This window comes from Coregonus clupeaformis, unplaced genomic scaffold, assembly GCF_020615455.1.
Source record: "Coregonus clupeaformis isolate EN_2021a unplaced genomic scaffold, ASM2061545v1 scaf1721, whole genome shotgun sequence".
NCBI classification, from domain to species: domain Eukaryota; kingdom Metazoa; phylum Chordata; class Actinopteri; order Salmoniformes; family Salmonidae; genus Coregonus; species Coregonus clupeaformis.
Window position 1 is genome coordinate 49,214 of NW_025535175.1, and position 13,287 is coordinate 62,500.

General features: G+C 41.8%; 2 protein-coding genes and 1 long non-coding RNA gene across 3 annotated transcripts; all 3 read left to right on the forward strand.

Moving 5' to 3' along the window:
* Nucleotides 1-5,716: 5,716 nt before the first annotated feature.
* On the forward strand, nt 5,717-7,446 carry LOC123487482. Its single transcript, XR_006659786.1, has 3 exons — nt 5,717-6,823; nt 7,045-7,116; nt 7,311-7,446. It is a non-coding gene; the product is annotated as an uncharacterized LOC123487482 (long non-coding RNA).
* A 3,247-nt stretch (nt 7,447-10,693) lies between these two features.
* LOC121560647 (histone H4) lies at nt 10,694-11,096 on the forward strand. Its single transcript, XM_045218679.1, has one exon. It carries the CDS (start codon nt 10,730-10,732, stop codon nt 11,039-11,041), a length of 312 nt encoding a protein of 103 aa, XP_045074614.1. The 5' UTR covers nt 10,694-10,729; the 3' UTR covers nt 11,042-11,096.
* A 651-nt stretch (nt 11,097-11,747) lies between these two features.
* LOC121560648 (histone H2B) lies at nt 11,748-12,214 on the forward strand. Its single transcript, XM_041873572.2, has one exon. The coding sequence runs from the start codon at nt 11,789-11,791 to the stop codon at nt 12,161-12,163; it is 375 nt and encodes a 124-aa protein (XP_041729506.1). The 5' UTR covers nt 11,748-11,788; the 3' UTR covers nt 12,164-12,214.
* Nucleotides 12,215-13,287: the final 1,073 nt, after the last annotated feature.

Below are 13,287 nucleotides of genomic sequence, written 5' to 3' on the forward strand. Positions count from 1 at the left end.
TTTTATTGGTAAACTACATGGTAATGTAAAAATTGTATTTTTAGTGATCCAATACGTAATATAGTACATTTGTCATAATTTGGTTTTAATCCAGAGAGGTTAGAAAATGTATCTAGATCCTCTATGAGGCTGTGGAGGGATTCTAGTTGTGGATCTAAAAGAAAACATGAATCATCTGCGTACAATGACACCTTTGTTTTTAAGCCCTGTATTTCTAATCCTCTGATATTATTATTGGATCTGATTTTAATAGCTAACATCTCGATGGCCACAATAAATAGATATGCCGATAGTGGACAACCTTGTTTCACTCCTCTTGACAGTTTGAAACTTTCTGAGAAATAGCCATTATTTACTATTTTACACCTAGGGTTACTATACATGATTTTGACCCATTTTATAAGAGATTCTCCAAAATTGAAATGCTCCAGGCATTTATATATGAATTCCAGTCGAACTTTATCAAATGCCTTTTCGAAGTCTGCTATGAATAGCAGGCCTGGTTTCCCATATTTTCCATAGTGTTCTATTGTTTCCAATACTTGCCTTATATTGTCTCCAATGTATCTTCCATGTAAAAAACCTGTCTGATTAGAATGAATAATATCCGACAATACCTTTTTAATTCTATGCGCTATACATTTTGCTAGGATTTTTGCATCACAACACTGAAGTGTAAGGGGCCTCCAATTTTGTAAATGGACTGGATCTTTATATTTTCCACTTGTATCCTGTTTCAGTAATAATGAGATCAGACCTTCTTCTTGAGTGTCAGATAATCTACCATTTACATAGGAGTGGTTAAAACATGCTAATAACGGTCCTCTTAGTATTTCAAAAAGGTTTGGTATACCTCGATTGGTATGCCATCCAACCCTGGAGTTTTCCCGGACTTAAAGTCTTTAATTGCATCCAGAAGTTCCTCCTCTGTAATTTCACCTTCACATGAGTCTTTCTGTGTGGCTGTTAATTTGACATTATCAATAGGAAAAACATCTCTACAATTAGCTTCAGTTAGAGGAGATGGAGGCGACTGAAAAGAAAACATATGCTTAAAATACTTTGTTTCTTCCTTCAAAATATCATTAGGTGAATTATGGGTGACTCCGTCAATTGTAACCAGTTTCATTAAGTTATTTTTGGTAGCATTCCTATGTTGAAGATTAAAAAAGAATTTTGTGCATTTTTCCCCATATTCCATCCAGTTTGCTTTATTTTTATAATATATTACACTTGATCTTTCTTGAATAAGTTTTTCCATTTCTTTTTGTTTTTCCTCTAATTTATTCTGAGCCTCTATGTTACAGTTTTTATTGCCATCTATCTGTTCTGTTAGACTTTCTATTTCCTTTCTTAGTATAAACTCTTTTGACCTAAATTGCTTTTGTTTTCGAGATGAGTACTGAATTGCATGGCCTCTAAAGGCACATTTAAAGGTGTCCCATACAATAAGGGGATTCGCTGTACCTAAGTTATGTTGGAAAAAGTCAGTTATAAATTCCTTTGTTCTAATTATAAATAAATTATCATCTAATAGGCTTTGATTAAATTTCCAATATCCTCGCCCACGTGGAAATTCAGTCAGAGTAATGTATATGCCTATTATATGATGGTCCCGACCGCATTCTGTCCCCTATCAACACTTTTTTTACTTTTGGTGCCAACGAGAATGAGATAAGAAAGAAGTCAAGACGACTAGCTTGATTCAGTCTCCGCCATGTATATCTCACTAGATCAGCATATTTAAGCCTCCATATATCTACTAGTTCTAATGTATCCATGACATTCACAATTTCCTTAAGAGCATGTGGGTGATTGTTTGTGGTGTGATTTCCTTTTCGGTCCATTGAGCTATTTAAAACAGTATTATAATCCCCCACCATAATAATATTGTCTTGAGTTGCTTGCAGGCTTGATAATTTATTATATATATTGTCAAAGAATTGTGGATCATCATTATTTGGTCCGTAAAGGTTAATGAGCCATATCTGTTTATTGTCCAATACCATATTTAAAATAATCCATCTACCTTGCGTATCTATTTGGACAATTTGCACATTCGGATCGAAATTACTATTAATTAATATCATCACCCCTTTTGAATTTCTTTGCCCATGGGAGAAGTATATTTCCCCCCCCCCATTCTTTTTTCCACGCTACTTCATCTCGAATTGTTGAATGAGTTTCCTGTATACAATATACTTTGAATAACACATTAATAAATGGCAAAGAAAGACAGTCAAAAAATAAATCATAAGGAATAAGGTTTGGAAGTGTCTGTCCTATATCTAGTGGATATTAGAAAGCTCAGGAAATATATATATATCATATATTTACACATATTATACCCCTTTTTATTGTTATTCTGTTACTTAGACAGAGACCACCATCTTGTTTGGACGCTACAGACGTCTCCTCAGATGCTGAAGGCTGCCATTGGTGCATGTGGTGGATTGAGACACAGCCCATGCATATCTCTATCATAAACTGATGGATTTTGACAGGGATGTTTTTATTCTGTTACTTAGATTGATGCCTAGTTGTGTCAATAGACTCTAGGGGGGTTTAAAGACATGCTCCGGTAGTTTGGAGACTAAGAAATTATTTTTTTAACCTCCCACTTTGGGCTGGATGTTTCAATGTGTCGTTCTTATATGTATAATCTATGAGCAGAAATAGGGTCTTACCTCAATTAGCAATAAAATCCCTAGTTTGAAAGCGACTTTTCTTCAAGCTGTGCCACACCTTTTCCCCTACATTTCCCCCCACATGAGCCAGCCCCTTTGCAGTTTGAGTTCTAGCCAATGAGCTTCAGCCCCTCACATTTGAGTGACAGCTAGCAAGAGGCCTACCCAGCAGAGCGAGAGACCAATGATGTGGTGCACATATCTGCACATATGTGACATAGTATGCAATTATCGGGGACCACTTTTGGCTCCTGAGTGCTACTTTCAGTGCTACTGTCTAAAAAGTATACAAAAGTATCAGCGAATCTCTTTAATGGGTCTGTTGATAAGACAGTAGTTTATACATGATTGAACTGTTGCAGCTGTAGCAAACAGTTCTGTTGATATAGTAACACAGTAGTTTATACATGATTTACACTAGTTGACCTACTGTATGTCTGTCTAACAGTATTACAGTACCATGTAGTTGACCTACTGTATGTCTGTCTAACAGTATTACAGTACCATGTAGTTGACCTACTGTATGTCTGTCTGAGTATTACAGTACCATGTAGTTGACCTACTGTATGTCTGTCTAACAGTATTACAGTACCATGTAGTTGACCTACTGTATGTCTGTCTAACTGAGTATTACAGTACCATGTAGTTGACCTACTGTATGTCTGTCTAACAGTATTACAGTACCATGTAGTTGACCTACTGTATGTCTGTCTAACTGAGTATTACAGTACCATGTAGTTGACCTAATGTATGTCTGTCTAACAGTATTACAGTACCATGTAGTTGACCTACTGTATGTCTGTCTAACTGAGTATTACAGTACCATGTAGTTGACCTACTGTATGTCTGTCTAACAGTATTACAGTACCATGTAGTTGACCTACTGTATGTCTGTCTAACTGAGTATTACAGTACCATGTAGTTGACCTACTGTATGTCTGTCTACCTGAGTATTACAGTACCATGTAGTTGACCTACTGTATGTCTGTCTAACTGAGTATTACAGTACCATGTAGTTGACCTACTGTATGTCTGTCTAACAGTATTACAGTACCATGTAGTTGACCTACTGTATGTCTGTCTAACTGAGTATTACAGTACCATGTAGTTGACCTACTGTATGTCTGTCTAACAGTATTACAGTACCATGTAGTTCACCTACTGTATGTCTGTCTAACTGAGTATTACAGTACTATGTTTTGTGCCATTTAACTACCTTCAAACAGTATTGGCAGAGCAGTAGGTGAGTGGTGCAACATTGTAGCCTAGTACTAATAACAACAGTAGAGTGAAGGTTTTGCTCCTAATTCCTCTTGAAAAGTAGAAACATAAAGTACAAAAGCAAGGAAGTTGGGCCATATGTTTCTAAAGAAAGAAGTAAAGATGACAGGACAGTTTTGAGTAGAACATCAGCAGTTTGAAGAATAGCTGAGTGGAATATGTTACTGTCATTGCAGTCATCAAGTCAGGAAAAAGTAGTGATCTCATTATTGTTTACATTTCAAACCAAACCCCAATTTGTTTACAACAGACCCAACAACAAAGCGTGGCAATTCCCACTCAGCTACCCTGGTCTGTATTAGGCTACCACTGTTCAGCTATTGTGAAAACCACTAAAGTTCTGAAGTGTTCTCTTAGCAACGGCAACCAAATCTGTGGTAACATTAAACGAGTAAAACATGTGTTGAACGGAACCTTGAACAAGTTCAACAGCTGGTGTGGTGGCTTTAGTTTCTTCATTGAGCGGTAGCAATGGGCTCTCACAGAGATATAATAATATATAATATAATATGCCATTTAGCAGACGCTTTTATCCAAAGCGACTTACAGTCATGCGTGCATACATATTTTTTTTTGTGTATGGGTGGTCCCGGGGATCGACCCCACTACCTTGGCGTTACAAGCGCAGTGCTCTACCAGCTGAGCTACAGAGGACCACATTTGTAGCCCTGTTTTTACCTGATACTTTCATAAAAGTACAAACACATGAAGTGAGAGGTATATACACATGATTAAACTTTATTTAAAGCATGATTAACCCAAAGCAGGACGGAGTCATGACTTAAAACACCAAAGCAAGGCTTCTAGCCCAGGCTAGCTAGCGTTAGCATATTACCTTCAAAGTTGCAAATAAAAGAAGAAACGTAAAATGTGAAGCCTTTATCCAGTTTGCTACGTGGTGTCGTACTGGATGTCCGGACGACCCTCCTTATATCATTTAACAGATACTTTAGGCAACTGCATCAAACACCTTGTAAACTTCATCTCTGCCATCATAACGGTCTACTGTCACTGTCTAATGTTTTCATCCACAGATAAAACGGTAAACCAAATTCAGGCTTCTTCTTCTTCTTTGGACTTTATATGTCGGTTGGCAACCAACTTTAAGGTGCATTACCACCACCAACTGGACTGGAGTGTGGACCTCAGTTCATCTTTCAATCACCCACGTCGGTAGATGCTCCTAAAAACCAATGAGGAGATGGGAGAGGAGAGGACTTGCAGCGGGTCGAGAGTCACAAATAGAACCGAGTTTTATTTTAGCGCCTGGCCACGTAGACGCTCGCTAACACTGTGGGTGAAATGATTGAATAACGTGTGTGTGTACATTTATTTAGCAACGAGCGTCCGGCCAGGTTAGCTTGTAATGCTCCGTGCGTTGGCCCGCTTGCTGGCAGCATGTTCGACTGGGCGTCAAGAATTCAGCATAGCAAGTTTGAATGAAGGTCTGGTTATTCACAGGTAAATAGTAGTAATATGCTCTAAACCGCTCTGGTAACAACGAACTTTGCTGCCCTGTTTCCAATCGTCCACATGGCTGGGTGAACCTATTCAAGTAAGTAAATACATTTTGAAAATGTAAAAAAAACACGATGTATTATTAGCTAACTAGCTACAGTGCATGCTAACTCAAATGAGCTGCTAACGTAGCTAGCTATCTAGCCGACTTTACATACTGTATAGATAGCTAGCTAAGTGAATTACATTTGACCAGCTACCTAACTTCATATTAGCTAGCTAACTTGATGTATTTATCACTGTAAAAAGTAAAAAAAAAACTCCCAAATGCATTTGTAGGTAGCTAGCTAATAGCCATGGAGGAGGGGGAAAGGATAGCAGCCCCATCTGCCAAAGTGAGAGAGTAGGCTGTTCTGGAGAGGGCAGGTTCTGTTGTGTAGTTCCAGTCCCTAGAAGTGAGGACGGAGATAACAGTAACATCATATTCAGTGCGGTCTAATTTTAGTATAGTGAAGTCTGTTTCTTGTGAGGTTTTCTGTCCTCAGGTACAGAGAGCAGTGAAAGCCTGTCTGCAGATGAAGAGGTCCCGATGAAGAGCAGTGGTTCTCTGTCGTGGTCCTGGGGACTCGAAGGGGTTGCACGTTTTTTTTGCCTTAGCACTACACAGCTGGTTCAAATGATCAAGCTTCAAGTGGTATTTATGTGTTCATTTGGGATTCTATCCTTGATATGATCCTGCTATTGTCACGTGCTGCACATGCATCTATCTATCCAATGTTATCATGATTTGTTATAAGGGATATGATACTTTAGTAATCCACAATGACCTGGTGATGTAAAAAGTCTAATAATGGCATTATCTTCCATATTCCTGCAGATACCTTGTAACTGGAGATTCCTTCAAAACGATTGCCTTCAGTTACCGTGTAGGGCACTGCAAGGTTGGGTGACCAGGGCCATCTGGGACTGCCTCCTGGGGGAATTCAGGCCTGTGTGTGAAGGCTTCCTGTGTCCTGCATAACTATCATGAGGATGGACGCGAGGACCAGGAGGGGGCCTGCAGCTCGCCACCGTGTGCCAGAGGAGAGGTCTGCTGCTCTGCAGGATGTTACCATGATGGGGGCCAACAACGCAGCACAGGAGGCAATCCGTGTGCGGGAGATCTTCACCTCCTACTTCTTCGAAGGGTGCTGTTCCCTGGCAACACCATAGACTACACTATGCACAACCAAAGGCTCTTTTAAGAGTCCCCCATATTGAAAACAATTAGACACCCTATAACCCACACCTACACACTCAATCTGGTTGATGGATTGTGCAGTAAGCAAGCTCAGGTGTAGAACTGTGGCTCCTTCCACCTCCAAAAGGACAGGCCAGAGGACCAACCATGGAGAATAGTAAGACACTCCATTATTTATAGAACTACACTGTATTGTTTGTCCTCCTGTGTCTGTGCGTGTTTTCCAGTATAAAGTACTCTGCAGCCACTTAGTGTGGACACCAGGTGAGGCCACACACAGAGATTCCTGTTGAACACTGTCTCTTTAACTACCTTATTTTCTCAATAAGTCTCTCTCCTTCACTTCATCCCTCCTCCCTTCTCCCCTAAATCCTCTAGGTTATATCAGCTGTGTCGGTGAACCCCTCCCGCATCTGAACTGGCTACACAGAGGGCACAGCAGGATCAGAGGTGAGAGGTCACTTGGTGGGGTCAACAGGAAGTATTATTAAAGAGATGCTTTACATTGAAATACAGATATAGATGTAGTAGTCCCAGAGATAATGATACAAGGTCAGTTTTGCATTTCACCTCCTGATGATGATGATGACTGACAGTGTTAGAATAACATGCCATCTCTCTCTCCATCTGTCTCTCGTCTGCAGGTATGTTTTGATGGGTGCCAACCTCCAGTCCAGTCCATCTCACCCGCTCTTAAGATCACCTTCTGGCCAACTGGGGGCCCAAGGCTGTTAGGAGACACCGCTAGAGACACTATTATGGAATTGTGATGACCTGAGAGAATATCAGGGTAGCACTGTAATTCATTAATCATATGCTGTCTTCCCTAGTAGCACTGTAATTCATTAATCATATGCTGTCTTCCCTAGTAGCACTGTAATTCATTAATCATATGCTGTCTTCCCTAGTAGCACTGTAATTCATTAATCATATGCTGTCTTCCCTAGTAGCACTGTAATTCATTAATCATATGCTGTCTTCCCTAGTAGCACTGTAATTCATTAATCATATGCTGTCTTCCCTAGTAGCACTGTAATTCATTAATCATATGCTGTCTTCCCTAGTAGCACTGTAATTCATTAATCATATGCGGTCTTCCCTAGTAGCTCTGTAATTCATTAATCATATGCTGTCTTCCCTAGTAGCACTGTAATTCATTAATCATATGCTGTCTTCCCTAGTAGCACTGTAATTCATTAATCATATGCTGTCTTCCCTAGTAGCACTGTAATTCATTAATCATATGCTGTCTTCCCTAGTAGCACTGTAATTCATTAATCATATGCTGTCTTCCCTAGTAGCACTGTAATTCATTAATCATATGCTGTCTTCCCCTAGTAGCACTGTAATTCATTAATCATATGCTGTCTTCCCTAGTAGCACTGTAATTCATTAATCATATGCTGTCTTCCCTAGTAGCACTGTAATTCATTAATCATATGCTGTCTTCCCTAGTAGCACTGTAATTCATTAATCATATGCTGTCTTCCCTAGTAGCACTGTAATTCATTAATCATATGCTGTCTTCCCTAGTAGCACTGTAATTCATTAATCATATGCTGTCTTCCCTAGTAGCACTGTAATTCATTAATCATATGCTGTCTTCCCTAGTAGCACTGTAATTCATTAATCATATGCTGTCTTCCCTAGTAGCACTGTAATTCATTAATCATATGCTGTCTTCCCTAGTAGCACTGTAATTCATTAATCATATGCTGTCTTCCCTAGTAGCACTGTAATTCATTAATCATATGCTGTCTTCCCCTAGTAGCACTGTAATTCATTAATCATATGCTGTCTTCCCTGCTCCTCTATTCTTACCTCTTTCCCTTTCTGTCTTTGACACTCTTTCTCACACCTCTCTCCCCCACCTCCTCTTTCTCACACCTCTCTCCCCACCTCCTCTTTCTCACACCTCTCTCCCCACCTCCTCTTTCTCACACCTCTCTCCCCCACCTCCTCTTTCACACCTCTCTCCCCACCTCCTCTTTCTCACACCTCTCTCCCCACCTCCTCTTTCTCCCACCTCTCTCCCCACCTCCTCTTTCTCACACCTCTCTCCCCACCTCCTCTTTCTCACACCTCTCTCCCCACCTCCTCTTTCTCCCACCTCTCTCCCCCACCTCCTCTTTCTCACACCTCTCTCCCCACCTCCTCTTTCTCCCACCTCTCTCCCCACCTCCTCTTTCTCACACCTCTCTCCCCACCTCCTCTTTCTCCCACCTCTCTCCCCACCTCCTCTTTCTTCCTCTGTTTTTATAATGCACACCAGATGTGCATTGAAGTACAGATTTAACTTCTATTTAGAATATATATTACAATTATATTTATAATGCATGTATTATGTGTTTATAACACTTGGATAATGAACTTCTTTCAATAAAGCGTTTCACATTCTCTACTGGTTGAAATTAAGTCTCATTTGATGAAATACTACACCTATCCAGTGTCCTCAGATCAATGCAGATGAAGGAAATTAGATAGTGAGATGAACCAGTTTTAGAGTATTTACATGATGCATAGGAAGTGTAGTGTACTGTTTTAAAAATTCTGTTTCTGTATATATGAATTATAAATCAGCCTTTAACTAGTTAAATCATGTTTGTAGTCTATTGCATAGTTACAATGTAACCATTGATGTCCCAGGATTGGTAAACACTGTTGAAGTGTATAATTGTAATACATACATGCAGACAAAGTGTTAATAAAAAGACTGGAGTTTGATCCTCCTGGTATTGGATATGACTGAAAAAGGATGTTTCACAGACATTCATACCTGAACTGCACCTTTATTTGCCAAGGTAGAGTACATGATCAGTGAATATATTCAATGTACAGAATACTATGTGGGGATCTCATGCATGGTAATAACTACATGTATATAAGACTTGCATCCTTGGCACAAAGTTATATTATATTCTACTCAATCCATATGCTTCATTAATGTCATTCAGACTGTTTTTGAAGTTGATACAACTGGCTATGATAGCTGAGGTTCATAGCTAGGTTCTGAACTAATATTTACACCAAACGTTTTAGGGTCCACATACACAGATCAGCTACATAGCTAGCTACACATCCATAGACATACAGGTATATTTATCCTCCACTACACAATAAGCAAGAAAATAGTTAGCTACGTTACTTCAGCTGCATTGCATTGCAAATATCAGCAAGGCAAGTTTACAAAATTCTACATTCAATTTGCAGTAAATGCTTTAACTAGGTAGATTTTTTACATCCACAGTTTCACAAGACGACAGCCTGGTTTTCAGAATTACAATTTCATTCTCGCGTCACAACACCCATAAAGCTAGCCAGCTAGCAGGCTAATGTTAGCTAGTCAGATAACTTGCTAAATAGCGATTTTGGTAAATTAACTTTATGACCAAAACATATGCATAATCGTTTTGTCTCTACATTAACTAACATATTCCTCGCAACTGTAAATGTTTTTGCATGATTCGTTATGATGTTATAATTACTTATGTCTGCTTCCATCCTAGTATTCTTGTCAGCCATCTTTGCTGAAGAAAGTCATGTGATCCTAACTGACCTAAAACAGGGAATTTTTACAAACCTCTACATATATATATACAACCATATATACAACCGTCTGGCATCATCCACTTCCTTTGGACTATAGTAGCACAGTAAAATGCTTTACAAAGGAGGGGGAAAAGAAACGAGTGATAATATAGGCCGAATAGTTACAAGAATTGTGTTCAGATGAATAATTGACACTATTAGTTGTGTGTCATTAGTTGCCTTGAATGCAGTCCAGAAGAAACATTGCATGCCAACTTACTTTGAAAGTCCCATGTTGCAGTGCTGCTGAGAGACTCATGCAGAGGCCCAAACTTTACAGTGGAGCACGGAGTCCATCTTGTGGTTAAATTTGGGTACTGCACACCATGGTTATTTGCTCTTTAGAGAGAGCATATAACAGAGGCGCGCTTTCTGTGCCACTGGCCTCAATCAGGTCGGCCAAACGCAAATAATAGCGCACCGCGCACTGGCCCTGAAGTCACTCATTCACTTGAACTCAACTAGCGAACACACCATGTCTGGAAGAGGCAAAGGCGGCAAGGGACTCGGAAAAGGAGGCGCCAAGCGTCACCGCAAAGTTCTCCGCGATAACATCCAGGGAATCACCAAACCCGCTATCCGCCGTCTGGCTCGCCGCGGCGGCGTGAAGCGTATTTCAGGTCTGATCTACGAGGAGACCCGCGGTGTCCTGAAGGTGTTCCTGGAGAACGTGATCCGTGACGCAGTCACCTACACCGAACACGCCAAGAGGAAGACGGTTACCGCCATGGACGTGGTCTACGCTCTGAAACGTCAGGGACGCACCCTGTACGGTTTCGGCGGTTAAACGCGCTCTCTTCGGAACCTCAACAACCCCGACTCGAACCCAAAGGCTCTTTTAAGAGCCACCCACATCCGCTTCAAAAGTGCCCATTCCATATAGTATTTATTTTTTTTTTTTTCAGTATGCTATTTAGTAGGAAAGTATGAGCCACTTCGAGTGGACAGGGAGTATTAATTAGAGGATTCTAATGTCCCTTCCAGTTTTGTCGCACAGAGGGAGGCCTATATCTGACAGTGGCAAAGTGTAGTGACGTTGTTATTTTGGGTCAAGCAATAGTGGAATTTGGACAACATAAAGCCACCACTAGTCGGTAGACGTGGCTTGAAAAGAGGGGGACAGCGCGCACACACACACACACAGTCCAAAATGCGAGCCCTATGTCTGACGGTGCCAAAGTGGGCAATTCTATCACCAGCATTATTTGGCACAACAATCGTGCCATTTGGACAACTATCAAAGGCCCCCTTTTGAAACACACAATCCCCCATCGGTCACAGAGCATAGGCTATAGAGAGGAGGGAGGGGGTGAGGACCCGCGCGCGCGCGCCCTCAATTGTCTTTGTTCGGGAAGCTAGCCTCTGAGCGGAAGGCTCTTTTGAGCACTAGAGCTCCACTGGGCAAATAGCAGGGGCGCCTATGAGCAAGCAGGGGAGTGTCCACTGCCGCTGACTTTGCTTAGCTTCCTCTTCATAAGACGGGTAAGCGCCCTTCACGCCCTCATTCGTTTCTGAGAAGCAACGAGACATCATCATGCCCGAGCCAGCAAAGTCAGCGCCCAAGAAGGGTTCTAAGAAAGCCGTCACCAAGACCGCAGGGAAGGGCGGCAAGAAGCGCAGAAAGTCCAGGAAGGAGAGTTACGCCATCTACGTGTACAAGGTCCTGAAGCAGGTCCACCCCGACACCGGCATCTCCTCCAAGGCCATGGGAATCATGAACTCGTTCGTGAACGACATCTTCGAGCGTATCGCCGGAGAGTCCTCTCGCCTGGCCCACTACAACAAGCGTTCTACCATCACCTCCAGGGAGATCCAGACCGCCGTGCGCCTGCTACTCCCCGGTGAACTTGCCAAACACGCCGTGTCCGAGGGCACCAAGGCCGTAACCAAGTACACCAGCTCCAAGTAAACAGCGCATTTGGACTGCTCTACTAACCCAAAGGCTCTTTTAAGAGCCACCCACTCTGTCAGTAAAAAGAGCAATTCCATCGCCACCGAATGAATGCGTAGGTAGGCTGCGTTACATTGTAGGACCGCGGTTACATTGTATCAATGTTTAACGGGCGGCGCGCGCCGGCTCGGAGAGCGGCTACATTGTATCATTTCCCCCGCCCGTTCCAGCGTAGGGGTTTAGCGCGCCTTTTTTGTTGTCTTTGCACGCTGAATAGTAACCCATGTTTGTCGGCCTCCATTCCAGGTGAAGGCAATGTAAAATGGCACCATTTGACAAAGAGTGTAAGTAAAATAAAAAGCAGTCTGTTGGGTTTGATTGGAAAGAAATGCCTTTTGTCGTTTATTGAGCAGATAGTCATTTTGAGTCGACTTCCTGAATCGGTAGGACACGGACGGAGTGAATGGATGCTCCATCTTTGGACTATACACTAATGATGTGAATGAGAACGATAATGGCAAGAATAAAAAGGGGGTGAATAATCCCATCTAGGAAGAATAGGAGTAGGCCTATATATATATGAACGTAGCCCTTTTTGCCAACGGGTCATTTCCGGTCCAGGTCGCATCATACATATATACGCCCCTGTAGCTCAGTTGGTAGAGCACTGCGCTTTGCAACGCCAGGGTTGCGGGTTCGTTTCCCACGGGGGCCAGTATGAAAATGTAGACACTCACTTAACTATAAGTGGCTCTGGATAAGAGCGTCTGCTACATGACTCAAAATGTCCATGTAAAGTGTAGTACATTTGAGTCACGTAGCGTATTTTCCTTCCTACTACACTCACGAGGCAACAGGATAAAAGGCAGTGGCTTCCACGTGACAAAGTGGGGAGCGAACGGCCCAGCGAGCAGACTTGTCTCCGTTCAGAATAAAGTCATGTGGCCCGCGGAAGGGGGCCACATAAAGTCATGTGGCTCGCTGTCTCTCTCACTCATTCACTCACTCAGTCTCTCTCTCTCTCTCTCTCTCTCTCTCTCTCTCTCTCTCTCTCTCTCTCTTCTCTCACTCAGTCTCTCTCTCACTCACTCACTCACTCACACACACTCTCTCTCTCTCTCTCTCTCTCTCTCTCACTCACT

What these genes read in the sequence shown, in the direction of transcription:
- LOC121560647 (XM_045218679.1), top strand. Translation starts at nt 10,730, where the DNA reads ATGTCTGGAAGAGGCAAAGGCGGCAAGGGACTCGGAAAAGGAGGCGCC.
- LOC121560648 (XM_041873572.2), top strand. Translation starts at nt 11,789, where the DNA reads ATGCCCGAGCCAGCAAAGTCAGCGCCCAAGAAGGGTTCTAAGAAAGCC.